Source organism: Gymnoscopelus braueri (genome assembly GCF_963280865.1).
Source record: "Gymnoscopelus braueri genome assembly, chromosome: 6".
Classification (NCBI taxonomy): Eukaryota; Metazoa; Chordata; class Actinopteri; order Myctophiformes; family Myctophidae; genus Gymnoscopelus; species Gymnoscopelus braueri.
The window spans coordinates 48,278,921-48,304,958 of NC_137607.1; the positions used below are offsets into that span (position 1 = coordinate 48,278,921).

At 44.3% G+C, this 26,038-nt stretch overlaps 1 protein-coding gene across 1 annotated transcript in view; it reads right to left on the reverse strand.

Moving 5' to 3' along the window:
• Positions 1–296: 296 nt before the first annotated feature.
• LOC308086986 (contactin-associated protein-like 4) overlaps positions 297–26,038 on the reverse strand; it is a gene marked incomplete at its 3' end in the record, with an annotated part of 149,545 nt that continues 123,803 nt past the window's right edge. Inside the window, exons 23-27 of the mRNA XM_080430626.1 lie at positions 23,989–24,207; positions 23,003–23,074; positions 21,215–21,385; positions 3,164–3,287; positions 297–432 (exon numbers count right to left, since the gene is read on the reverse strand). Of these exons, the coding sequence (XP_080286752.1) occupies positions 297–432; positions 3,164–3,287; positions 21,215–21,385; positions 23,003–23,074; positions 23,989–24,207 (722 nt within the window). The remainder of the gene's footprint in view (positions 433–3,163; positions 3,288–21,214; positions 21,386–23,002; positions 23,075–23,988; positions 24,208–26,038) is intronic.

The window sequence follows — 26,038 nt, forward strand, 5'->3', positions numbered from 1 at the left end:
ACACGTCCACGGTCCGTGCCTCTTATAGGGGGCAAATACGCAGTGGGATAGCGGGCATATATTGGTTCAACTAGTGACAATGGTCAGGAGGTTTACAGAGTGGTTTTAGTGTGAAAAGAATTGAGCGAAAATAAATTCGCTAATCCGCCTCACTAAAACACAAAAATTTGGAAAATACAGTTTTGGCCAAAATGCAATAGGTTTGAAATACTTTGAATGGTACAATCGCTATGCTAAAAGCATGGAAGTATGCTTTTCTTGTTTGTAGGGTACCCTTGATTGTACCATCAAGGATTTCAAAAATACCACGTGGTGGTCCGGAACGGACAGGAGGTTGTCGCTAACCTCTGGACAGGATATCCCGTCGGGGTCACCAGCTGATGCGTCAGGGGCCACACTCCAAGAGGGGAGTGTGCCCTTTGTTCAATTATCCTATTGTCCAGAGGGTACATGCACGACATTAAACAGGGATCAAATCAGCTCAAACTCAGCATATTTATTATCTTCATTACAGCAATACACAGGAACAACACTGTGTGATATGTGAACCAATAATGCAAGACAGATAGAAATCAAATACTTAACGTATCAGTGAGTTTTGCTTCGTAAAGGCTCTAGAGCGATTAGTCCACACAGGGAAAGGATCGGGAGGCGCCTCGCATGCACGAACAACAGAGTCAGTAAAACCAAAGTCTGTAAGATCGCGGAGAATTCTAACTGTCACAAAATGTGTAATGTTACTATATACTGAGGAAACCAGTGAGGGTCTGTCCCCAAAAGGGGACCTTGGATTGGATAACTTTGACATGCACGTGAAAGTTATGGGACGTGCCAAATGGTTGCTATGGTATTCTCAAGTCTCCTCAACTGCTGGAGGAAGCAGGTGTAGATAAGATCGCCTGAGGTCAACGGGAGTATGTCGGCAGTTCCATACATTACTATAGGTTTCTAGTGCGTTGTCGCCTCGACAGGATACACAGGCGGGTGCAAATCTTTTAGACAGTTTATGATCAAAGTTATTCAAATTCAGCTTGCAGCTTGCATCCTGTTTTTACACAAGTTTAAGCATGTTTTTGTCACGTAGGCATCTCATGTCAATGTTTTTAGTTAAGCACGAGCAAGTGGAAATTTCCACTTGTCATGACATACATATATGCAGGGGCCCAAAAATGTAAAGTGATGTTCAGTCTTTAAAATGGATACTGATAAAATATGTACCATATTTTCCCATCAATAGATATGCTTCTATTCTGTCACTTTACTTAAAGCACCCAATGACAACCTTTAGTGACTTATAAGCAATGCATTATAACAGTGATTATAAAGCATTATTATACAATTGTGCGGTCGAAAGCCCACAGGCCGAAAGCCCAAATATTTATTTTAATTATTTTAAGCCTGGAACAAAGCCATCCAGGCTTCTGGTGAATCATGACCATCTGTGTAAAAAAAAAGAAGGTATTTATTAAATCGTCGCTGTCCGGCAGGAACCAGCTAACTAAATTTTCAGCTATTTTTTTCATAAATCAACGCTATTGAACACCCTTTACGTAAACAAAATTTTACCAATGAAAAGTACTAAAAAGCGCTTCAGACAAAACCTCCCAACTCCATTGGATCCTGACACTGTCAGTCAAACCAACCAACTCCACCCCCTCTCCTATCCGTGCTGTGGTTCCACAGCACAGCGCAGTGAGCGCACTCAGACAGAGGAGGAGATCTAATGCGGAGCAGCAGATAAACAAACTGTAATGACGCAGGGTTTTTCCCCCGTAGTCTGTTAAAACTATGCAGTGTACCTGTTTATCAAACTTAGCACTGACACTAATCTTATGAAAACAAGCAATTCTATTTCTAAAATCTATGAAGTGTTTAATGAGGAGAGCAATCTGACAAGAAAGGAGTTCATAGCATTTATCTCGCTAGTTCTACTGAAACTCCAACTCTGTGAATCCCTCTTTGCAGAAGTTATTGTAATATTTAAAGTCCTGTTTATTATTGTAGGCCTATATAATAAGTGGCATGAAGCATCAGGGCATTAATTCACACGTTGTGATGCATTGTGAGCTTGGAGATCCATTGTCAGCTTAGCCCCGCCCCATTTGAAACCTCTCCCTCCGCAGCGATTGGAGCTATTGTCAGCTGTTCGGACAAAACTCCTAACTCCACTTGAGCTGGATTTGGGTAAAGTGGTGATAATATAATGACACATGCAAGTATCTGACAATGTATAAAGTCACTAAACCAACTTTTATGAGGCAGTATTGCTTTGTTTTAAAAAATATAAGGTTTTTACATTTCCTGAAAAATTAGCGTTTTGGAGTTAGCTGGTTGCTGCCGGACAGCAGAGAAATATAGTATATAATATAATTAAATATTCAACTCGTTTTTGTAACACATAATCACATGTTTTATTATATGGTCATGATTCACCAGGAGCCTGGATGGCTTGGTTCCCGGCTTGAAATAATTAATATAAATATTTTCGGAAATCTCTATGGGAGAAATGAATGGGCTTTCGCTCTGTGGCACCACAAAATGGCCACCACTGCTATGCCCTATAGAGCAATAGGAAGCCTAGGACAGAGAGAGCAGAAAGATGCAAGACATGATGGGATTTGGATTCAAACTCCGGTCCTCGCAACTCACAAAGATGTGTATGGTCAGTGCACTAACTAAGCCACCAGGCATCCTCCTATAATTTTACAAAGCTCTGTGTGGGTGGTGAGCCCAAAATTGTGGTGAGGCCAAAATCTCTTCTGCCCGGTTCTCCTCAGTGGCTGGAGCAATTGCTCTGCATTTGCACACAGACATTGACCATTACCATGTGCACGGAACAGTGAAGCCCGTTTTTCGCTTTCCCCAAATGTCAGCTGTTTATTAGCGTTTTTTGTTTATAAATAACAATACGTTCTTGCCAGGTTGGTCAACACCTCTTGTGCTGCACAACCAATATTTATATCATTGAAAATCTTAGACTTTGCAGAAAATAGGTCTTTGCTATTTGGTACTTTCAGTGCGAGAGAGATTTTCTTCCCTTCAGCATGCGACGCAGAATGACCTCGATGCCTCCTTTAGTACTGATCCTTTTGGCCCAGCCATGGGTCCTGATCCGTTTGATGTTCTTGGGCTGGTACTCTGTGCCTCTCTTCTTTGTCCGTACCTGTTGGTAGTGCCAAGGAAGCGGTTGGCACACCCCTGTACCCTCAGTCTGCGACAGGAGTGGTGAACATCTGAAAAACTGAGGTTCTGGGGCAGCTCTGGACAGAACCCAGCAGCTGAGAAGTCTAAGGTGGGAAGCACCATAGACTGTATAAAGGGAAGCACCTGCACATGCTGAAGGGTTTGGTGTAGCAATGCTGCTTAAAAGTGTCGCTCCATGGAATCGGAGCAGAGAAATCCGTAAAACGTTCATTTTGGAGTATAAAATATCATGGCATGGACACAACATGAAAGTCACAGGTTTCCCAACCACCCTCAATACATGGAGTCACATGATGTCATGTGTCACATGATGTCACTTTGATGACATCAGGGATCTCCATATACAGTATGAGCATGAAATTGACACAGCCGGACAGTCAGACGGAAATCTCCACATATGGGCATGACAGAGGGACAGACAGAGAGACAGATACAGAGATTTGTGGAGCTATTTTTGCTATAAAGAGCTATAAACAACTTCCTTAGGGTTAGGGGTAGCCAGGTGTAGGGTTAGTTAATAATGTGCACCATCTGTGTACTTTGGAATAATGGGCTGTCAGACTAATGGCATGTTATACATACTGTAGTACAGCAATGTTTCCCAAACAATGGGTCGGGACCCATTTAAGTGGATCATTCATAATGTATTTTTGTAAGATTGGATCCCGGCCGGGAAGGCAATTTTTTTTTTTTTGGGGGGGGGGGGGGTCTTGTACTGAAAGGCTGTGTCACACTGGTTCAAATAAGCATGCCAGGGCCTCACATCTATCTGGGTTCATTTGTCAAGGTAGCGGGAGGTCTGAAGAGGCCTGCAGATGAGGACTAGCTGACATGGCCTGAGAAATGAGCTGTGAGTGGTCTGAGGGATGAACTCTAACTATTTGGATGCATAACATCAATAAAACATGAGTTGTTTACAGAGTCCTTGTCTGGCAGATCACTGTTATTTATGGAGCTTCTTCTGCATAATGCTAAAGAAGATTTAATCAGTGGAGTGGAAAAACCAAATGATCTATGTCTTTAGTCTTATCCGAAAGGCTCAAGGCTGGCCCAGGTTGAAGGTAGCACTATATTACTAATTAATATTCTAGATGGGATGGAACTGATGGTGTCAAAGCCCAACCTCCTACACCGTCAGTCTTTTGCAGTTTCTTCCTCACAGTTATCTGCCATCATGATAAGAAAGGCGGGTGGTGATATTGAAAAATGTTTGCAAAAAAAATCAATTTATTATTCGATCGTGAGAGGCCCCAAGGTGGCTTTGTGGTGATAATTGATATGTATCAGCAGGAACAGTAAATTCTCTTAGGGTGGCAGACAGAGAGGAAGCACAGAGACTTTTGAATAAGAGGGCAAGGAGATGGCTAATCTTTAAAGGGTCCCCTTGTCTCCAGAGCCCTCAATAGCAGCCCACAGACTGCTACTTGTACAGTTTAGCCCTGGGTGATTTATATCATAATCACATACTACTACACCAACAGCCCCAGTGAAGATTTCCTCCAATTAATCTTCTTTCTTTCTTTCTTTCTTTCTTTCTTTCGTTCTTTCGTTCTTTCTTTCTTTCTCTCCTCTGACTGTAAATGAGAGATACATTACAAATAGTGTAAAAGGGCATGGAATAATCCACTGTTGTAAGTAACCTACACACAGAACATATTGGTTTTTCAGCAGTTCCTCAGTGGTTCTTTGAGGGTGGTAGAGGTGATATATAGCACCGCTGCTGTGCAAAGAACCTGTAAAGCCACTGTATGGTTCCTGTTGTAAATTGTAATTCAATTAAGTAAGTAAATTAGATTTTATAATTCAGCTATTCTGTAACGGACTACTGCATTTTGCCTATTCGTGCACTAACTAAAGAAAGAAAGGAAGGAAGGCAGGGCCGGATCTAGGCATGGGCAAGGGGGGGCAATTCCCCCCCAAAAAAATCTTAAAAAAAAAAAAAAAAGTTACATTTATGTCATGATATGAAATGTGAGTTTACCATAATCAAAATAATCCTTAATCATATTCCATCATGTATCATTGCACAATTCAAATAATCCTCTGCCCTGATTTTCCATGGGCAGTGTTGCCAGATATTGCGAGAGAAAGAAGCCTAGGAAAACAAGCCCAAAAGAACAATAGGAAGCAGTAATACAAAAAACCCAGCATTTATTAATGCCCCCCCAGTTAATAATTTCTGTATCTGCCAAAACTTTGAAATCGGCTTTCCCATAAATTCAAATTTCAGGACAATAGATTATATACTGTAGTAATTGGTAGTTCTGATATTCAACTTTAATGTGAAATGGAAAAGAAAAGCGAAATATCCGATGACCACATTGCTTTGTCACCTTGGTAGCACATTTCACACCTCTGCCACATACAGTGGAAGTGTTGGAGATTGACTTTGTTTGACACAGTAACTGACAGCAGCATACAGTGGCAAAGTCTTTCACATCAATAAACGTCACATTGATATTCTGGATACTTGCACATGGATACAAAGAATCATTGTGATGGATACACACTGACAACAACTCGGGTCTGTGCTGACGTTCATAATCAGGCATTTTGTGAAGCTTTCCTTGTAGTGCTTGTAGTAATCCAGCCCACCTACCTGTACTGTACGGCATGCAAGCAAAACTAGCACCAAAGGTTCAGCATACACTTACCTCCCCTCCTCTCCATTCTCATTGCTCCCATTTGATCTAGGTGTATCTGGAGATGCTGTAATCAACTCCTCACTTGCATGAGGGCTGTTTATTCATTATGCATGCCACCACCTTGACAGAGCAGCATATAAAATTCAATTATCACTCCTAGCAGCATGCATATGCCCCTGTGTACATTAGAAATGTAAATAGCACACATCTTAATGGTGTTATGGAAATGCTGATTCATGTAGCCTCTGCAATAGTGGTGAAGTGTCCATGCTTATTCAACAAATTAGATAGAGGAGGCTCTGAACAATTTTGAAGTACTGTAGGTTCTGAAGGGCACATTGATTAATCAGAATTATTCACTCATGCAGCATTGACAGATAATCTTAATTGTGACTACATAAACATCTACGGATTGAAATAATATTGGACCTCATTTGTAAAGGTTGTGAGCTCATGACTTGTGTCACTCTGCAGGAATCTCAGTCTGAGGTTCTCCTATTTTCTACCCTGAAAGATGCAGATTACAAGTTTGGCTTCGGTAAATACACTGTACAATCCCCTGTTACGGAACATTTTTGCACTCCATCTAAACTAAAAAGGTCATCTGAACTCTAAAAATCACACCCAGTGTGAAGTGAGCGGTGCTATTTATGAGTTATTAATTTCATAATGCATCTCGGTAGCCAATCACAGCACGTCCTGCGAAGTGACGTGCTTACATTTTTTACATTATTATTAATTTCATCATGCGTCTCGCTAGCCAATCACAGCGTGTCTGCGAAGTTTGAAGTTAATTTCATCATGTGTCTCGCTAGCCAATCACAGCACCTCCTGCAAAGCTTAGCCTATGGCGTGTTTTCCACAGCATGGCGTCACAGCGAAAGACAAATTTTCACGACGGAAAGAAAAACTTTCGCCACGGATGGGTCCTGAACCCTCTTATAGGAGCGGTTACACCGCTCAAAAACGTAAGTATTTGGTTCTCACTCTTCCATGCCTTTGTGCACAAGTGATATGACAGGGTTTATAAACTGAAGGTTTAGGGTTCAACACTGCTGAGGAACATTTTTGCAGCTCTCATATAAACTCTAAAAGATCATCTAAACTCTATAAGGTTAACTACTGTATTTGGTTCTCACATGCATCTTCCATGCCTGTGGCACAGGTGATATGACAGGGGTTTATAAAACCGAAGGATTAGCGAGCAAACCCGAATGTTTTTGCACTCCATCTAAACTCTAAAAGGTCATCTAAGCATTATTTCTCACATGTATCTACTTTATATTTGTGGCAGAAGCGATATGATAGGAGTTTATAGAAACAAAGGTTTAGGGTTCAAAGCTGCCAAGGGTTTCAGACTCCATTTGTCATGAGGTGGCAGTGGACTGTAAGGAAGCTTCATTATTAGGAGGTAGAGCAGCCAATGATCCGTGGGTCGGCGGTTCGAATCCCGGCTCCTCCTGACCACATGTCGAAGTGTCCCTGGGCAAGACACTGAACCCTACATTGCCTCCAATGATTCGGTCGGCGCTCGCTTGCCACCATTGGTGTGTGAATGTGGGAAAAGTGGGGACGCTGGCGTCGACTGTTCGCCGCTCCACCTCCCAATGTCCCCCACCTGTATGAATGAATGAACCATTGTAAAGCGCTTTGAGCACTTGGAAAAGTGCTATAAAAATGCAATTCATTATTATTATTATTATTATTATATGACCATTCACAGAGCTCCCTGCTTCAATTTCATTCATTTTCCAGCCAACCAAAAAAATTCCCCTTCTTTTCCCTTCATTTTCCTCCCGCATTTCTAGCCAATGAAATCAATGTGATGTTTACCTGCCCCCTCCAAGCCCCCAGAACCCAGTGGTTTCATTGGAGCCAAATGGACATGCTGGCCATTCATGGTACTGCAGATTGGGGCTCCTACACGAACGAGCGAAAACGGTTTCGACCAATGGGCTCGACTCACGAGCGTGCGCACGAGCTTGCGCACAGGGCTGCGCGCTTCTGTGACGCAAAACGCGTCACCTCTGTGACGAACTGGGGCCCATAATAGGCCGCGCCCACCAAATTTCCAACCCGGAAGAAGGGGTGATTTCGGCCCATGCGCTGGGTGAGCAACTCAATGCAAGTGGATGGGAGGAGATTTCGGGTGCCCTCTCTATTATTTTTAACTCTATGGCCCCCTCCCTGCACTCTGAGCTCCTCAACGGCGGCCATTGTTGTTTACATGGAGGCTGAAACTCTATGCTACTCTAATATACTACTCTCAGGGGCGGCCATAGCTGAGTGGTTAGTGAGCCCGCATAGGGAGCCAGAGGCCCTGGTTGCCCCAGGTTCGATTCCAGGCCAGGCCAGCATATGTGTCGATGAAATGAAATTTGTCCCTGAGCAAGACTCTTAACCCCTAATTGCTCACAGGTTCTCATTGGAAACAAGACCGCAAGGACTTTCATGAACGACCTGTTAAAAGGAATTATCCTTATCCTATATGCCACTAAATGAATTATAGGCACGGCAAGACAATAATGACGGTCTCTTGGTGCCGGTTAGACCCCAATAACATTTCGATTTTATGTTTTTGATGACATTAAGACCTGGATTTGTATCTGTCTCACTGACTGTGACAGCATAGGCTATAATGCTGCAGTGGTCACACAGCAGCAGCAGCATACAGGTAAAAGTGCCTTTTATTTTCCACAGAAACGCCACTAAACACATGTAACATTGTGTGTTAAAACTGCCTGGTTTCGGTTTCTTGTCTAATTCTCCGTAACATACTCACTATGGGATATCAGCGCCTCCTGGCGATGATGCAGAGCTACATACCATAAACTCCCGGGCCATTCATTGGCTGAGAAGGGTATGTCACGTGTCCGGTAGACCGGAAGAGGTATAAAACCTCTTGCGTGACGTGGCTCATCCTCTTTTTTCGCTTCTCTGCATGGCAGATGCAACAGCACAAGACATACCTTAATAATAACAAACGTAACTTTGATCAGGACAGAAACCAGCTTTAGCCCACTCGGTGGTACTTGTACTAACCAACGGGTTTTCCTCCTATTAAAAAAAGAAGAAAAAAAAGTTTTATTATTTCCGCTCCCGCGGCTATCTTCTGTTTCTTTCTTTTACTGCTAAAGCAAGTTTTCCTCCTTTGAGTTTTCCGCGCTCTTAGCCTTGCGGCTGAAAGCTAACAGGTTAGCTCGAGATGGAGGTTCCACGTCCCTGCGTATTGCTGCTCTGCCGCTTGATGATCGCCGGGGATGACCCTCATGGTTTCTGCATCTCGTGCCTCGGTCTCTACAGGGCCGAGGCATTTCCAAGATGCACCGGGACGCTGCGAGGACTGCGCTCTGTTCTCCACGCTGCACCTCGATAGCCGCTGCCACAGCAAGCGTACCGGGCCAGCGGTGCGTCGCCAGGAGACAACGAAGGGGCTCCGGCGACGGCAGCATAGACGAGGGGAGAACGAGGCAGAAGCTCGTGAGTGAGTTAGCCCAGACTAGCTACGTTAGCTGCTTAACGCTAGGTTAACGTCGCCTTAGTCAGGCAGTGTTTTTGTTGGCTTAACACCCATGCAACAGGTTATTAACAGCGTTGTTCTGGCCTAGCTTAGCCTCGCTAGGACAACACCAGCTTGTTAGCCTTCTCACTCTGTGTATCGAGCCACCTCGGGGGCTTCTGAAGACCTTGGACAGGTTCATCGGGCGCCATTGGGACACATGTTGTTTTTGTCATAAGAATATGTTAAAACGTTTCATGCTGTTTACTGTTTCTGTGCCTGCTCTTGTTTCATTTCACATGTTCCAAGTACACAAAGCACATTAGCACATTAGCAGACTCTCACCGGTGCACAGACCGGTTCAGCCCCCCCTCCCCCCGGCCGTTTCTTGCTGGGGAAGAGAACAGTAGCTTTACATGCCTCGATGGACAAGATGGACGGCTCCTTGACTGCCAAAAGGTCTTGTTTAGTGAAAACGAATGTGTGTTTAAATGTACAAATTTTTTCTGCCAAAGAAATAAATGTGTTACACGTTACAAACAATCTCTTTCTTTCACGTGGCTTGAGAGCAGCGGAGCAGTGGAGTCCCCTACCGCGGGCTTCTCTGCTCCAATGCTCTCTGTATATAAGCCCATAATGTCTGTGATGCCCGAACTCCGGTATCCCAGACATTGATGGGATAATATCTGTGCATGTAATGTAGATGTATCAACGTTCTCAATTACATAAGCCCACACTGTCTAGAACACCCGAGTTCTAGACATTGTTGGATAACATCTGTGCATGTTTTTGGATCATATGAAGGTAATATAAAAACCCACATCACCCCTGTCCGCCAGAGGGTGCAAATGCGCCAGTGGAATGGGGTCACGCCGGTTTTTGCCTTCCGTCCCACAGGAAGTGCCCACGCACCACTGTGAACCGGAAGTACTTCGGTCAGGCATGACCCCTTGGCCGTACCGCCTCACGTTCGCCGCTGGAGGGCGACAAAGCACCTCCTAGAGGAGGATGACTTTGTCGACACTCCGTGCAGAGCCTTTGGGCTCAGACAAGATGGCGGCGGCCAGAGTAAGTTAGGAAGAGAGTAATGACAGTAGCGTCGATCCCATTGTGAGAATGGAAGGCGGAAGTGCTCTGTCTACGTCAATGAGATAGTTCCAATGTTGGAACTATAGCCCATAGAGGCCCGCTTTGCGGCGAGATCAAAGCGTGACGTTACTCTCTTTTCTACACTCTGGCGACGGCCAAGGTAGGATTACTCATAGATATATATATCCAGTGGTGTGATCTAGTTTTCACTGTATATATCTATGGGCTTAATTCTGACGCCGGGGTTTTTTCCCGTGGCCAATCACGTGACTCCTCCGAGTCCTCCGTTGGCCAGGGCTTACCAGCGCTACTAAACGAGGGCCACACACACGGCCCCGTCTGTCCAGCGTCGCGTCTGTCCAAGTAGCAGTGCTGTTGGTTCCCATGGGAACGAACAAGCTGCGGTGACGGACAAACCGGATGCTGACGTCAGGCAAGGTCCCCGTGACTAGTCACGTAGACCCCGCGGGGTCCTTGGGACAGACCGTTAGTACCTCTACTGCCTCGAGCGGTCACCTCAGGGTTAGCACCGCCGGCGGCAGTGGCAGCGTCACTGGTCCCCATGGCAACGCTCCCACTCTCCGAGCGGCCGATGACGTCATCATCCAATCCACTCGCTCGGTGTGTGGAGCAATGGAAGGTTTGCAAGTCGAATCCTTAGGTATTGCTCACAATACTAAAGGGTTTCAGGCTGCAATTCTCCACAAAAACCCCCCATGACAGAAAAGTATTGTTTTCCCATGCAAAGGGTCTAGCAGCCGTCACTCTGAGGGGGGAAGTCTCCTTCCTCTTGAGCAAGGGCGCTATTAAAGAATGACTTCCGATACTTCTGTTTACTATCCCAGTACATCAGCGTTACACTGTGTGTGTACGGGGTTTTTCAGTACAGCAGTGACACACTGTGTTTGTATTGGTCAGCTCCCCTGGTCCGCAACAACACATTGTGGTTGTATTGGTGTGTTTTCCACGTGCTCTTATGCATAAAATCTCCTATGTCGGACACGGTGTTGTTCCTCTCATGCAGAGGATAAGGCAACCATGTCTCTGAGAGAGGGGGTTCTCTCTCTCTCCATAGTGAGTATGTTACGAAGAATTTGTCAAGAAACTCGAGGTTACGTTGTAACCCCGGTTTCCTTAGAATTCAGAGTAACATAGTCAGAGAACTATCTATGAATCGGAACCAACTGGTTTTCTATTCGTAATATTTTCTGGTGGAAAAGAAGGGGGGGGGGGGTACGACCCATTCTGAATCTGAAGGGTCTCAATAAATACTTGGGTCAAAGAGCGGACCTCTGTCTCCTCCATTTTGGAGGGACAGATGCCCCCTTTGCCGTACCGCCTCACGGACTACAGGCCTAGTTCGCCACTAACGAGCGACAAAGCACTCCCTACGGGGAGGACGACTTTGTCGACGCTCCGTCCGGAGCCTTTGGGCTCAGACGAGAGGGCGACGGCCAAGGTAGGCTTACTTCGGACGGCCCCGTTTGTCAGAGTGACAGCGCCGTTGGTTTCCATGGAAACAGACAGGCTGCGCTGGCGGACAAACCGGATGCTGACGTCAGGCAAGGTCCCCGTGACCAGTCACGTGACCCCGCCGGGTCCTCGGGACGGACCGTTAGTACCTCTACTGCCTCGAGCGGTCACCTCAGGGTTAGCACCGCTGGCGGCAGTGGCAGCGTCACTGGTCCCCATGGCAACGCACACAGGGTTAGCGCTGCTAGCACCAGTAGTAGCGTCTTTGGTCCCCATGGCAACGCGCACACAAAAAAACGGTTCCCTTGGAAACGGATTTCAACGTTTCTTGGCTCATGGTGATTTAGCCTTGACTAGCTTGTTAGCTGCTAGGTTTGCATAACCTCCAGTCAGGCTACTGTTGCTTCAATTGGCGGCTAACTGGCCTCACTAACAACAACACATTGCAGTGTTGTTTTTTGGTGCAGCGCATAGCCAGCCCCGCTAGAGCAACACCACGGTGGCCACCTACCACCGCTACCCTTCCACGGTCTCTAACGGCCCGCACGTGCGGGTCCGCTGGATCACGTGGCGACATCACCGGTCCAGTTGGAAACGTGTGCGTTGTCCGCACTGGGTGACATCAGAGCCCCTCCTAACTCGCTTGCTGAGGCAGCTTGTTGGAGAGTTTGCAGTCCGGAACTGTTAACTATCCCGGTACTTCAGTGGTACACTGTGTGTGTAGGGGTTTTTCAGTACAGCAGTGACACACTGTGGTTGTACTGGTCAGCTCCCCTGATCAACAACAACACACTGTGGTTGTACTGGTGGGTGACCCTCTCGCGGACGGTGCGTTAAGGAGATGGGTGGACCAGCATTGTTTTCAATGCTTATTTCCACGTTCCTTTCTATCCACCACAGTCAGGAGGTGGCGCGGCACACAGACGTGGCCGTTTCCCCACTTGACCGTCACCGTCCGTCGAGCGTCTTGGTCCCGTCTCAGCAGACCACCTTCATAGGGGATCTCGCTGGGCTAGACCAGGCTCACGGCGAGTCTGTCCCGGGCGGGATAGACAGCGTTTCGGCCTATGGTCTTCTCGCGTGAGGCGACAAGTCACATACAGGCTATGCGTGCAGGCGACGGGTCTCATGGCTTCGGCCTTACACCTGTTTCGTTTGGACAAGCCCCACATGTGACCTTTTTTCCCCGGAGGTGGATGTGGGCTCTTGGAGCCCCGTCCACCTGAGGTTATCGGAAGGTCCGGGTATCCCCACGGTGCGTGGACACGCTTAGATCGTGGTCAGATGCAGCCCTTCTGTCCAAGGGGTCAGAATGGGGGCTGTGGTCTCGCGGAAGGTCATTACCACGGACGCCAGCCTCACAGGAGGGGTGCCGTCCACGAGAGCCGCTCGGCCAGGGGGGTGTGGGGTCCCAGTCTACAGACGGCCCACATCAACTACCTGGAGCTGATGACGGTCTTCTTCTGACGGTCAGACTTTGCAAGGCTCGGTTTTCGGGGTTGTCATGTCCTGATCAGAACCGACAACACCACGACCGTGTGCTATGCCAAAAAGCAGGGAGGCCTGGCCTCTCCAGTGTTGGACAGGCTAGCTGGCGATCTGACGCTGTGGTGCGACGCGCGCCTTACGTCAACCAGGGCCTCACAGGTACCGGGCCTCCTGAACAGCGGAGCGGCTCTGTTGTCCAGGGGCGTTTTTTGGTACGCAGATTGGCCTCTCCTCCGGAGATAACAAGCCAGATCTGGGCCAGGTTGGCCGACTGAACTGCTTTATGCATTCCCGTTACTGGAGTTGGTCCTCTCAACTTGGAGAGGGTCAGACTCCACGGACTGTCAGTGCCACTGGTGGCACTGGCGTGGGGCGCGTGGAGGTTAGGAATAATCCTCTCCTCTACAACGAGCCCTGGACCCTCCCCCCGATCAGAGATCTGCTACGGCAGGCAGGGGTCGGGATTTTCCACAAGCAACCTCAGGACCTAGACCGGTGGGCTTGGCCCGTGAGGGGGAGACCTTGACTTCTTATGGCCTGCCCCCTGAGGTGGTAGCTACCATCCAGGGGGCGAGGGCCCTTTCCACGAGATCTGCGTTCGACGACAGGTGGAACCTGTTCGTGTCATGGTGTCTGAGTCAGTCACCGCCGGTTGAGGCCTTCCGGGCCTCGGTACGCAGCATCCTCATGTTCTTGCAGGACAAATTGAACCAAGGTCTGGTTTTCTCGACGGTTAAGGTGTACCAGGCGGCCATTTCCGCTTGTCACGTGGGTTTCGATGACATGACGGTTGGCCGACATCCGCTGGTGCGTAGTTTTATGAACGGTGCCAGGCGGGCCAGGCCGGTCTCTAGGCCTCTGTTCCCGGCCTGGGACCTGGCGGTGGTGCTGGGGGCGCTTTGCCTCCCACCGTTCGAGCCTTTTCACTCTATGGATCTGGAGATCGTTAGTCTCGAAACGGTTCTTGTGGTTGTTTTCACTACAGCTACACGGGTCAGCGACATACATGCGCTCTCAGTAAGTTCGGAGTGTATGAGGTTCTTGGGAGACGACAGCAGGGTTTGGTTAAGCCCAACATGGCGTTTGTTCCCAAGAACGGAATGGTGACCCAGACACCGGTTGAGCTGGTAGTTTTTCATCCGCCTCCTTTCGCTTCTGCAGAGGATAGGCGGCTGCACTGTCTCTGCCCAGTGAGGGCGTTGAAGCTCTACTGCCAGAGGACGGCGGTCGGCCGGTCGTCGTCGCAACTTTTTGTCTCCTTCGGCCCAGATGGTCGGAGGAAGGCAGTGACTAAGGCGACGCTTTCTAGATGGAGTTTGGATGCCATTAGGCTGGCCTACGTCAGTAGTGGCGCTCCAGTTCCAGAAGGACTGAAGGCTCACTCTACTAGAGGCGTGGCTACTTCCTGGGCCCTCTCCAGGGGAATGTCGGTCCAGAAGGTGTGCGCGGCCGCAAACTGGTTGTCTCCATCGACTTTTGCGGCCTTCTACAGCCTGGATGTGGCAGCGGCGTCAGTGGCGCACGCTGTACTGGACATAGCGGCTGTCTCTAGTTAGGGTAGGGGAGGTTAGGCAGGGTTTTTGTGTAACCCGCCTTTTTTCCCTTCTCTACCTTCCTTCTCTTGAGTCCCCTCGGAACCACCGGTGGTTCCAGGGGAGGAGGCCCTGTTTCCTTGTTTTCACTTATGGGTCAGACTTGTGTCTATTCATTAGATGAATAGGCAGACTTGGTCGGTCAGGGTCCTTTTCTTTCAATTATATACCGCACCCCGGCCCGGAGGGCTGGGGCGCCCGTGAGGCCGAAGGTCACGTCCATGGGGACGGGGCCTTATGGCTAGGGGGCGTGCGGACCTGAGATTCGGTATGGCTATAAGCCCCAGGGGGGTTTATGTATCCCATAGTGAGTATGTTACGGAGAATTAGACAAGAAACTCAGGGTTACGGATGTAACCCCGGTTTCTTTAGAATTCGGAGTAACATACTCACCTAACACCCCTGTTTGTGTGCATCTGCATGCAGAGAGCGGTTGTTAAAGAGGATGAGCCACGTCACGCAAGAGGTTTTATACCTCTTCCGGTCTACCGGACACGTGACATACCCTTCTCAGCCAATGAATGGCCCGGGAGTTTATGGTATGTAGCTCTGCATCATCGCCAGGAGGCGCTGATATCCCATAGTGAGTATGTTACTCCGAATTCTAAAGAAACCGGGGTTACATCCGTAACCCTGAGTTTTTTTTGGTCAGCTTTGATCAAGGGAGGACCATGCTAACGAAATTTAGCGCGTTAGCACCGTCTAGTTAAATAAGGGTTTAAAGGCTCTGTGAGGCAGTTTATAACATGGTAATTAAAGCAAACGATGTTATGCTCAAATAACCTGGTGAGTTGGTAAATACAGTATTCGTTTTTTAGATCGATCTGGGATTGTATAATTGTGTACTGGGCTGTCTGCAGCTTGGGCTTAAAGCTAACAACAGTCCATGTTAGACAAATGTAATAAAATGTAATTCATACTCACTGATCACTATCATGCTCCTTAGAGTGTTTAACTTAGTTTAATCTCTGATTTGTTGAAAATAGCTGATCAACAAGCTTGTAGATGTGCCTAGGTCCAGGAACAACAAGGGGGTAGGTTGTGCCTCTCAGACAACAAGGAAGTGACAGGAAAATGCACACCTGATTTCACAGTGATTTTAATTGATTAGATTTAGAAAACAATATTATACAAATTGTAATCAATAATTTACCGTAAACTTAATTTCATTTAGAATAACAGAACAACTGACCCACAGATGAGAACAGGATGACACCAGGATATTGACCAAAGGATACTGAGCAGTACTGACACCAGGATACTGACCAGGACACAAGGATACTGAGAACAAGATGACTGACACCAGGATACTGACCAGGATACTGATACTTTCTCTTACAAATCATGATTGCTAATGAATTCCAGGAAAGAGAATTGTCTTATTGAACAAGTCCATGACACACTGGACACAGTCATCATAATATAATCTGTTTAATTTCACTGTTTAAACTTGAAGAAAGCTCTGTGTAATGAATTACTTTGACATTTCCAGCTTTCTTGCGGTATATTTCAGTTTGATGACATTTGCTTATAGTTTATCTCTGCTCTGCAGATAGATGCATAATAATGACCATCAGGAAATGTCATGTAGCGCGTAAAAACATGAAAAGTTGACATGCAGTCCTCAGAGATGTAAATCTATGCTAATTGTATTTGCTGTTCAGAGAAAAATCCATGCTGTGTTTCAGCTTCATTTAACAGAGACTCAAAAGATCTCAGCGGTTTCTAAACACAATTTTCCCATTGTGTTTTCTGTCGCATTAACCACATTAACACTGGCATCCCTATTCCCTATTTTGGGCATGTCATTATAGGTGGATTCTTTCCAAAATAGTCAAATCTATACATTTTTTCTTCTTAAAAAATTGTGTATCTACAAACTCACAAAATGTCACCATGTGATTTATGAATTGCCACCACTTGGAAAATACTCTAGTATGTGAAGAGTCTAACTGGGCTATAAACTCATTTTGGATAAAAAAAAAAGTGTTTTGCAAAAAAAAGTGTTTCTGCTTTCCTGAAGAATGGGAAAAAAAAGGGTCACATCAAAAAAGGGTCACATATAATGTAAAAAAAATGTTCAAGAATTAGTATTTGATTTTTACATAAATCTTCTCTTCTGGGGGTCCCTGGCACAAAACATTTTCAGATTGGGATCCGCGGTCAAATACGAAAAAGTTTGAGAACTACTGATTTAGAAGGCATTTGTAGAATCAGTCAGTATATCATGCTCAGTATACACTATACTACAATGTCCAAAATATGCCATACATACTACTATATATATATATATATATAAGTATAAATAGTAACTAAAAAGTGATGCAAAAAAAGTCATACTATAAGTACATGGTACAGTATGTCATAGGGGTTGGGTATGGGTTAATAAGTGACATCTCCGTATCTGAAAAACGTTTTATTTTCATTTAACAGTAGTTTGCAGTTAAACAACCTGAATAGATTAAACAACTTTTAAAGCAATTCACTCAAACCCATGAACTTTACTGTTATCCACCAACACAGTATTAACACATTATTATATTTACAATCATAACTGTTCAGTCTTCAATCTCTCAAACTAATTTAATACAATATTAAGAAAACAGGCGTTAAGAATCAGTAATAATATATCCCTGTCTCGCCCCATTGACAATGTCTGTTGACAGACTGTTGTGTGCATGGGGATCTCATCTTAAACAAGCTCAGTGCTTAATGAGACTCCCAGTTTAGTAGAACTTGTATTGTGAATTTGTACTTCCATGTACTGATGTTCTCATGTCTTACTAAATAAAGTACATCAATCAATCAAACACATTGACTATTTTGGGTGAATGTTCCGACAGAATAGGGATGCTATTCTGTGGGAACAGCATAAAAAATAATCAAGTGATTATTTTATACTTTGTTGTACATTGGCGTTGCATGGCAGAAAGGAAATCTGCAAGACTGCGGTGCATTGTGCACCTTTTGAAAAAAATAGCCAAAATAGGGATGCCAGGTTGAAATTGGTTAAGGTCATATTGAGAGTATTAATACTGAAAATGAGATAGAGAATTGTAAAATATTACTGATGTTATTGGTGGGTTGTTTGGCAATGAAACCACACCAATATTTGAGTAAATCTGTCAGAGTTTACAAAAGTTCCAACAACTGTACAAGTACAACTTTGACAAAACACTGTTAGTTCTTATGTTACTGTTTCTATCTGACCATCACTCTGTGAATTTCAGCAATGGAATGGTGGGGAAAGTTAGGATGTAGCAGCATTAGCAGTTCATGGTGGGGTACAAGTGTCACTGTTTGGCGGTACAGCAGGTTCAGGCACATTACACAGATCCATTCAATAAATGATTGCAGTATGCATGAACTATTGAGAATATTAATAACAAGAATCTGACATGAATGCACATTAGCTGAGTTCATTGAAGGCCATATTTACATTACTGTGCAAATGTAAAGGTTTTCACTGAAATACTATTGTATACCTGGGGGTTGTGGGTAATTCACGGTGTAGTCCCACTGTATGCACTATACAAACATGTGTTGAATCCTTATTCCACCCCCAAAGGAAATTGCCTAAATAATTTTGTTTATCTATTTAAGCTCGGCTCAGACAACAGGAGTTTTAAAATCCTAAACGATTTGGAAATCTGTTAGCATCACACACTTACACACACAGGATAAAAATAATGGGGAATCACACACTACAGGATGGTATAAGATTATCGGGCTTGCCGGAGCAACGCAAACGCAGCACCTCGATCTTCTGTGATAACATGCAGAAGCAGATACAACGGAGGCTGTTAAACTTGCAATCTCAACGGAAGAACGGTTCTGATATGTCTGGGAAGACAAGACACGTTATATAGTGTACTGTAGACAGTCGTGCTCTTGGCACATATCGCCAAGCCTCAGCTGTCCAAAGGTTGTTTTGACAGGTCGACTTGTCAAACGTCCTCTTTCACTGAACGTCTGTCTCGATTGCGCGCCACTCCTGCCTTGGAAACGTCGGACAAACGAATGTCCGGCAAGATTACCCTCTTGTGTGAGAGGCTCAAAGATCCAATCTTAAGCATCCCGATTTGCTCACAGATGATCGGGCCGCCCGATCATTTTCAAACATATTTATCTGGATGATCACTGCTGTCCGAGTGGGACGGCACAACGGAAGTCACGCGCGACTCCAAATCGTTTAAGATTGAATAAATCCTGTATTTTGAGCTCAGCCAATTGGTTCAGTGCAACAACAGATCATTTGTTATGTGACATTCAGGTGTACATCAAGACTGACTGCTGTATTGGTACCTCAGAGTAGATGCAAAAACCAATGCAAAACTATTTATGATTTACTTTGTCAACAGAGACATAAGTCTTAAGACAAGAAGGCTGTCACACAAGGAACAAACATCTGACCCCTTAGTGCTGAGGTAAAAATTATAAAGCAATCAGATACTGTAGATGAAAGATGTACATTCAAATGTTATAACTTTTCCCATTAAAATCCCATCTGCACTCTGCAGTCTAACAGAGAGAACATTTGATAAACAACCTCTGTTGATCATCTTTCTAATTTGTTTCCTCCATTCCTCCACACAGCTGTTAGTAGCTGAACAGATGAAGACATAAGCCTGATTTATACTTTGTTTTACGATGGTGTCCTGTGCCGAAAATAGCTGATCTACAAGCCCATAAAGGCGTGTAGATCGACAACTCTCTGTGCGGGATAACAGCACGCAACAAAGTATAAAATGGCCTTTACAGTACAGCTGTATGGTGTCTTTGCGATACTAATATTTGGTTGACTGACTTTGATTATATCAACCTCTCTCTCTCTCAGCCCCCCGAACATTATTTATCATTTTTGCTCTGGTGATCTCTCTGCATCGTGCATCACAGTATACCTGTAACACGAGCACAGATCAGTATTTTAACCCGAACACATCAAATACCTTAATCCATTAAGATCGGGAACGCATCTGTGTCATCTGTGTCACTTTGGCTATTCAAAAATAGCAGATATACAAGCTTATAGCGCGGCACCGAGTGCTGCGCTATGAGCTTGTAGATCTGCTATTTTTTAGGGAAAAAAATCGTGAAAATGTGTGCAAATCTTTGAACATATATATATAAAAAATATATATATATTCAAAGATTTGTGCACATTTTGACGATTTTTCAAAAATTGCAGATATTTTTGATTAGCCAATTAAATCTAAAATGACAGAGCTGCGTTCCCGGTCTTAATCGGTTAAGGTGGAGGGAAGCACGACTGTATTCCTGTGTTCCTGTCTGTGTTAAAAGCATTACTGGTGAATTCAGTCTATACTGTCCATTTTACAGGCGTGGTAGGCAGGGGGGAAAAGAAAAGTCTTGACATATACTTTAGCCATGATATACAAAGGCACAGTGAAAAGAACATAAAGAGGATCTTCCAGAAATGTAACAAAATATTTCAGTCAATGATGGTGCTGTGCTTTTTTGTGCTCTTATATTTAGGGGTTTGAAATTAGAAAAAAAAATGGAATGTCCAAGTCATTCAATTGGTGGCGTACAGACTTGAATTAAGAAGAATAGATATAGTACACTGCAATACACTCATAAATCAACCCAAAATCCAAAAGTCTAGTTTCAGCTGCAAAAAGTTGTGTTCGAGTATTCATAAATATGTTACACGATTCCATTCAGAACCATTTTCTACCATTTCATTATGGCAGAAAAATACACTGAGATTTTACAGAACATTAACTCAACATTTACAGTTTTGAAATATTTACATGTATTTAAATCACAAATATGAACACCTTACAAGTTCAACACATACTTGTTTGTGCCACTATACACTTTACAAAAAAAGGAACAAATACAGTTGTTTTAGTTTTTTAATTTAACTCTGGGAGTGTAAAAATAGAACCAATGGGTCCATATGGTTCCATTTGTACACTCTCAAGAGTTGAATGAACACTCAGGATTTTACTGTGCATTTTAATTTGCCCGATAGATTTGGTTTCTGATGGGCTGATGTGAGCACCATAAAGCCTAATTTATGCTCTGTCGCAGAATAGCAGATCTACAAGCCCACAATGCGTCGCATCCGCGACACGCTGTGGACTTGTGGGCTCAAGCTCTGACGCAGGGCACCCCTGCCTAACCATTTACATAATGTGAGCAGTGCCGTAGGCGTAGACAGAAGTCTAATTAAATGAAATATTCCTTTTGGTTCTCACTCTGAATGTTGTGTGAATCAGCGTGGCTGGTAAAGGGCAACACGGGGCTCTCTGCCGACTGGACTCCTCCCTTCACTGGCTGGTTCTGAAAGGTCTCTTTCCTCCTGTACAGGAGTCTCGCCATAATAGCCAGCACAGACACAGTCACAAAGATCACCACCGCTATCACACCTGTAAGCCGGGAGATTAATTGGAAAATCAAGATTATACGGACATATTTGTCTTCTTGCATACATATACATACATATACAGTACATAGATACATAGATACATACATACATACATACATACATACATGCGTACATACATACATACACTGTACATGGGTACACTAACATCATAAAATGTACATAAATAAACAACATTAATGGTTTAACACATTAAGACCTGGGACGCATCTGTGTCATTTATAGATTTGAGCTAAAAAGCATTATTTTACACTTTGGCTATTAAAAAATAGCAGGTATACAAGCTCATACGAGCTTGTAGATCTGCTATTTTTGAAAAATCGAGAGAATGTGTGCAAATTAATATATTTTCAACTAAAATCTTTGCTTCTGGGGGTCCCTGGAACAACATATTTTGAGAAGGGGGTCCTTGACGTGAAAACGTTTGAGCACCACTGATATAGAAACATAGGTTTTTCAGAAAACTGTTAGGATTTAGAAGACATTTGTAGAATCGGCCTCAGGTCTTAATGGGTCAAACTACTGAGACAATTAAATTAGTGTCTTCATATCAACTGCTCAGTGGAGACATTTGAATGTGGACTGTTGTGGAACACTGGGGAATTGTGTCACTCCCTGACACATAGATTTTTTAAAACTCTAAATCTAGAACATAACAGTTGAATGTGTCTAAAGCCTGTACAAATGCAGTCTGAATGTCAATATAATTTCATGTCTATATTGCTCCCATGAGCCTGGCTGTCATGTCCATTTCTGTGCTCCCGAGGTCCTGTAAATCTTAAAAGGTTATTTAAATATTCCTTTCAAAGCCTTGTTTTGTCTATAAAAGAACCCTCAAACATGAAGGCAGAGATTTTAATTTACCCTTTTATTCATAGTGCAGACTGGCATTTGGTTCGGCTCTTCTCTGCATAGTGCATTTCATTAATATCTCAACAGAGATACATATCTACTGTAATTGGAGAGCCAAAGCATTGCCAGACTCAATTTAGTGCTTCATTACGGCGGTCTTAAAATTACCAGCCTTATGAACAGAAGTTCTTTTAAGGTTTTAGTGGTGCTACTCTGCTCATGTACTTAGACCAAAGTTTGTTTTGACTTTTTGTTCTCAATTTCAGTTTTAATTAGTTTTTAAAGCAGGTTTGCTAGTTTAGTCTAGTTTTTATCTTTTGAAACGGCTTAACGGCGCTCAGGTGGCGCAGTGCCCACCACCACGTGCATGCCCACCACCATGGAGGCTGGAGGTTAGAATCCGGCTTAGTCAAGTGTCCATACCAACACAATTGGCCCGTGTTCGGGGGAGGGCAGCCGGGCGAGGAGAAGAAAAAAGGCTTAGTTAGTTTCGTTTTTCATTGTAAAATGAGGTAGTCAGGAGTGCATTCAACATGCTCAGAAAAATAGTGAAAATACCTGATCTACAAGCTCACAACGCATCGCAATGTAAATCATGTAGCTTGTAAATCTGCTATTTTCATTATTTTTAAAGAACAATATTGGATAGTGACCAAGACTAAAACTAAGGACACTTTCTCTATGATTTTAGTTAACTTTTGGTGTTATGACAGTGAAACATGCTTTCACAAGCTCCTGTGAAGAGTACCTCCAATTAGAGCTGAGTCACTCCTTATGGCATTGACCAACGGCTGACCGGTACCCACTGACCCGGGCTGGTCTGCAGCAGACAGGGCGAGTTGGCAGACACAAAGGAACAGAAGGAGATAAAAAACATTCTTAATGAGCCGATCGTGAACTTCACACCAAAAAAAAAAGTAAGAAGGACTTAATGTCAGAAATATTCCTGTCAGGAAGATTAGCCTACACTAGAACAGCTGTTCTACACTACTACAAAACGACCCATAGGACCTGATCAGACAGGATGTGTTTTAGCAGCTGGAGGTTTGTAATTGGCATCATTGTGGGCAAAGCATTTTGCCTGCTACATTTCTGTTGTTGTTGGGCACCTAGTTTTGTGCTCTAGGTGCCTTGCTTTTGTGTAGGGGCACCCATGACACTCACAAATAAACAGTGTAAAAACTATTTAACTCAAAGCGTTGTTACTGTTCTTTTTCCTCCCATTGTCCAATCATAGTGAGGCGGGCCGTCTGTACTGTGTAACATTCATTTTAGTCGGTTTTTTTGGCGACACCTCTTGTTCTGTTGGCATTACAGCGTTTGTCTATACGGAAGTACAGCTCAAAAGCTGGTCCTACATGTAATCATGTAGGTTAATTGAATAATTGAGAGTTTTTTTCCTTATATAGCAACGAAGCGACACAAAAAAGTTCTAATAGATTTTTTATAATCGACTAAATTGATAAGTCAATGTATTATAATTCGTTATACAATGATGGGGTGCAAAAAAGTGAAAATGGCCGATCTACAATCTCATAACTTATCAGTGATTTGACGCATTGTGAGCTTGTAGGTTTGCTATTTTCACTACAATACATATGTATATTTTTTATAATCGTTCATCAGTCATTAATCGAGGCAAAAGTTTGAACTAATGATATTGCTTTGAAGTCATCGTCCAGCCCTACTATCCACTTATATTACAGTCCACATACTAAATTAAGCCTGTTTTACCTGATAAGGAATGTGTGGTTTCTGCTGAGTGGGTATAGGCTGGGATGGAGGAGCCACAGTTGGACAGGGCCAGTGGACCGGTGATGGTGACAGGACTGGTGTCAGGATGGAGCAGTGCTGCTTTCAGTGGGCTGATGGAGTTGAAGTGAACCGCTGACAGACAGCCGGTGAAGCCTAGAGATGCAACCCTGGCTAGCTCTGAGTCCAACTCACCAGACTCTGTAGGCACACACACACACACACACACACACACACACACACACACACACACACACACACACACACACACACACACACACACACACACACACACACACACACACACACACTTATAATACTTGTGAGGACACGCAATTTTATGAATGCCATTTTTTCTATTTAGTCATTTTTAACCCTATAACCCTAAAGCCGAAAATAGACGATCTACAGATCCGCTATTTTCGGTGCTTGACATTGGCACGCAACTAAGTATAAATCAGACATGACTCCGACCTCAACTCTAACCCATAAAGCTACCTAACATCTAAATGCCCAATCCTAACCCCTACCAACAACAATTTCTCTTGTGAGGACCAGGAAAATTGTCCTCACAATGTCAACACACGCACGCACGTGCGCACACACACACTCACACACACAGGCAGATGGGTTTTTTCCACCACAGGGCTATGCCGTGCTTTTCCACAACATCAGCCTGCTTGGGCACAGATTCCAGCTGTGAAAGATTTCAGCACTGCTTGTTTCCTGCTGCTGACCCGTTAGAGGTTTAAATTCTACTTGCCCATGATTGGACTGTCAGCTGTCACTGAAGGAAGATGAAAGTAGCCATAAATATTAACAATAATGTATTCTTCGTTGCACAACCAATGTCCCTTGACAAAAACAATGTATTTTCGAATGAAAGAATTGTCACGTTTTTTCAGTTGAAAACATGTCATTTTGTTGTATGACATGGTGATTCAACAAAGTATAAATGAGCGTTTAGCCGGCTAGCATAACAGGTAACAGCTCACTGAGGGGTTGAGTTACTATAGCAACAACACAGCAATGAATACAGCACTGTTTGCTCAGCCACTCATAGCCCAGTGCGATCTGGCACTCAGGAATGGAAATGAGGCAAGAGAGATTAGTTGTAAACATCTGATTGGTAGGTATAGTGATAGGAGGTTATAGTGAAGTGCAATAGGTGCACACCATAACATACGTATGATGGCTATTGGTATTGTTCATACATTTTATTGACTGTATTCTGTCCACTGAAATATCAACCAGCATCTCACCCCTTTCCTTTCAAACTTTTCACATACTTGCATACTTGCAAGATATAGTTACTTTATTACTTTACAGTACCTACGTTATTGTCAGTCTTGGTTGATCCCCCAAATATCCAATGGACGTCCATGTTTAATGCCCGTACTACTCCAATTCAAAATATAAAGTGCTTACCCTAAAGAGTTGTGTTCCGTATTATTCCGTATTGTTCAATAAAGAGGTGTTTTAATCGCATCTGTGCCTGAATTTCACTGTATTCCTCAATGAGTGTAATGGCGTCGTTGCAGCAGGTTAAAGCCAGTATTACACTCAATGGAAACAAGGAAATGTTTTGTGAGGTCACATACTTCTAATCAGTTCATCCTTGAGTACAATGGACGTTTGAGCCAAATGTCATGAAATCCCGTCACGGTACTCCTGAGATATCACACTCACAAGGTTGGGATGGACGCCGGACAGACGGACAACCCGGCCAAGGCTGTCGCCGGCGGAGGCATAAAAATAACAATAATATTCAGAATTATGTTAAATCCACTAATTTGATCCCAAACAACATCGGAAACTACTGGCTGGATTGTCATGGAATTTCCTGTGCACATTCATGCTCTCCTGAGGATACAGATCTTTGTGACCCAATTGTCTTTGCTCTTGTGCCATTGGGACAAAATGTCCACTTGTGAAACTGTCTGACTCTGAGTGCATTCATGCAACTGCTTTTGGTGATCGCACGGCCTTCACTACCTCTGAGTTGAGCTGTGTGATGAGGATCTGATTGGAC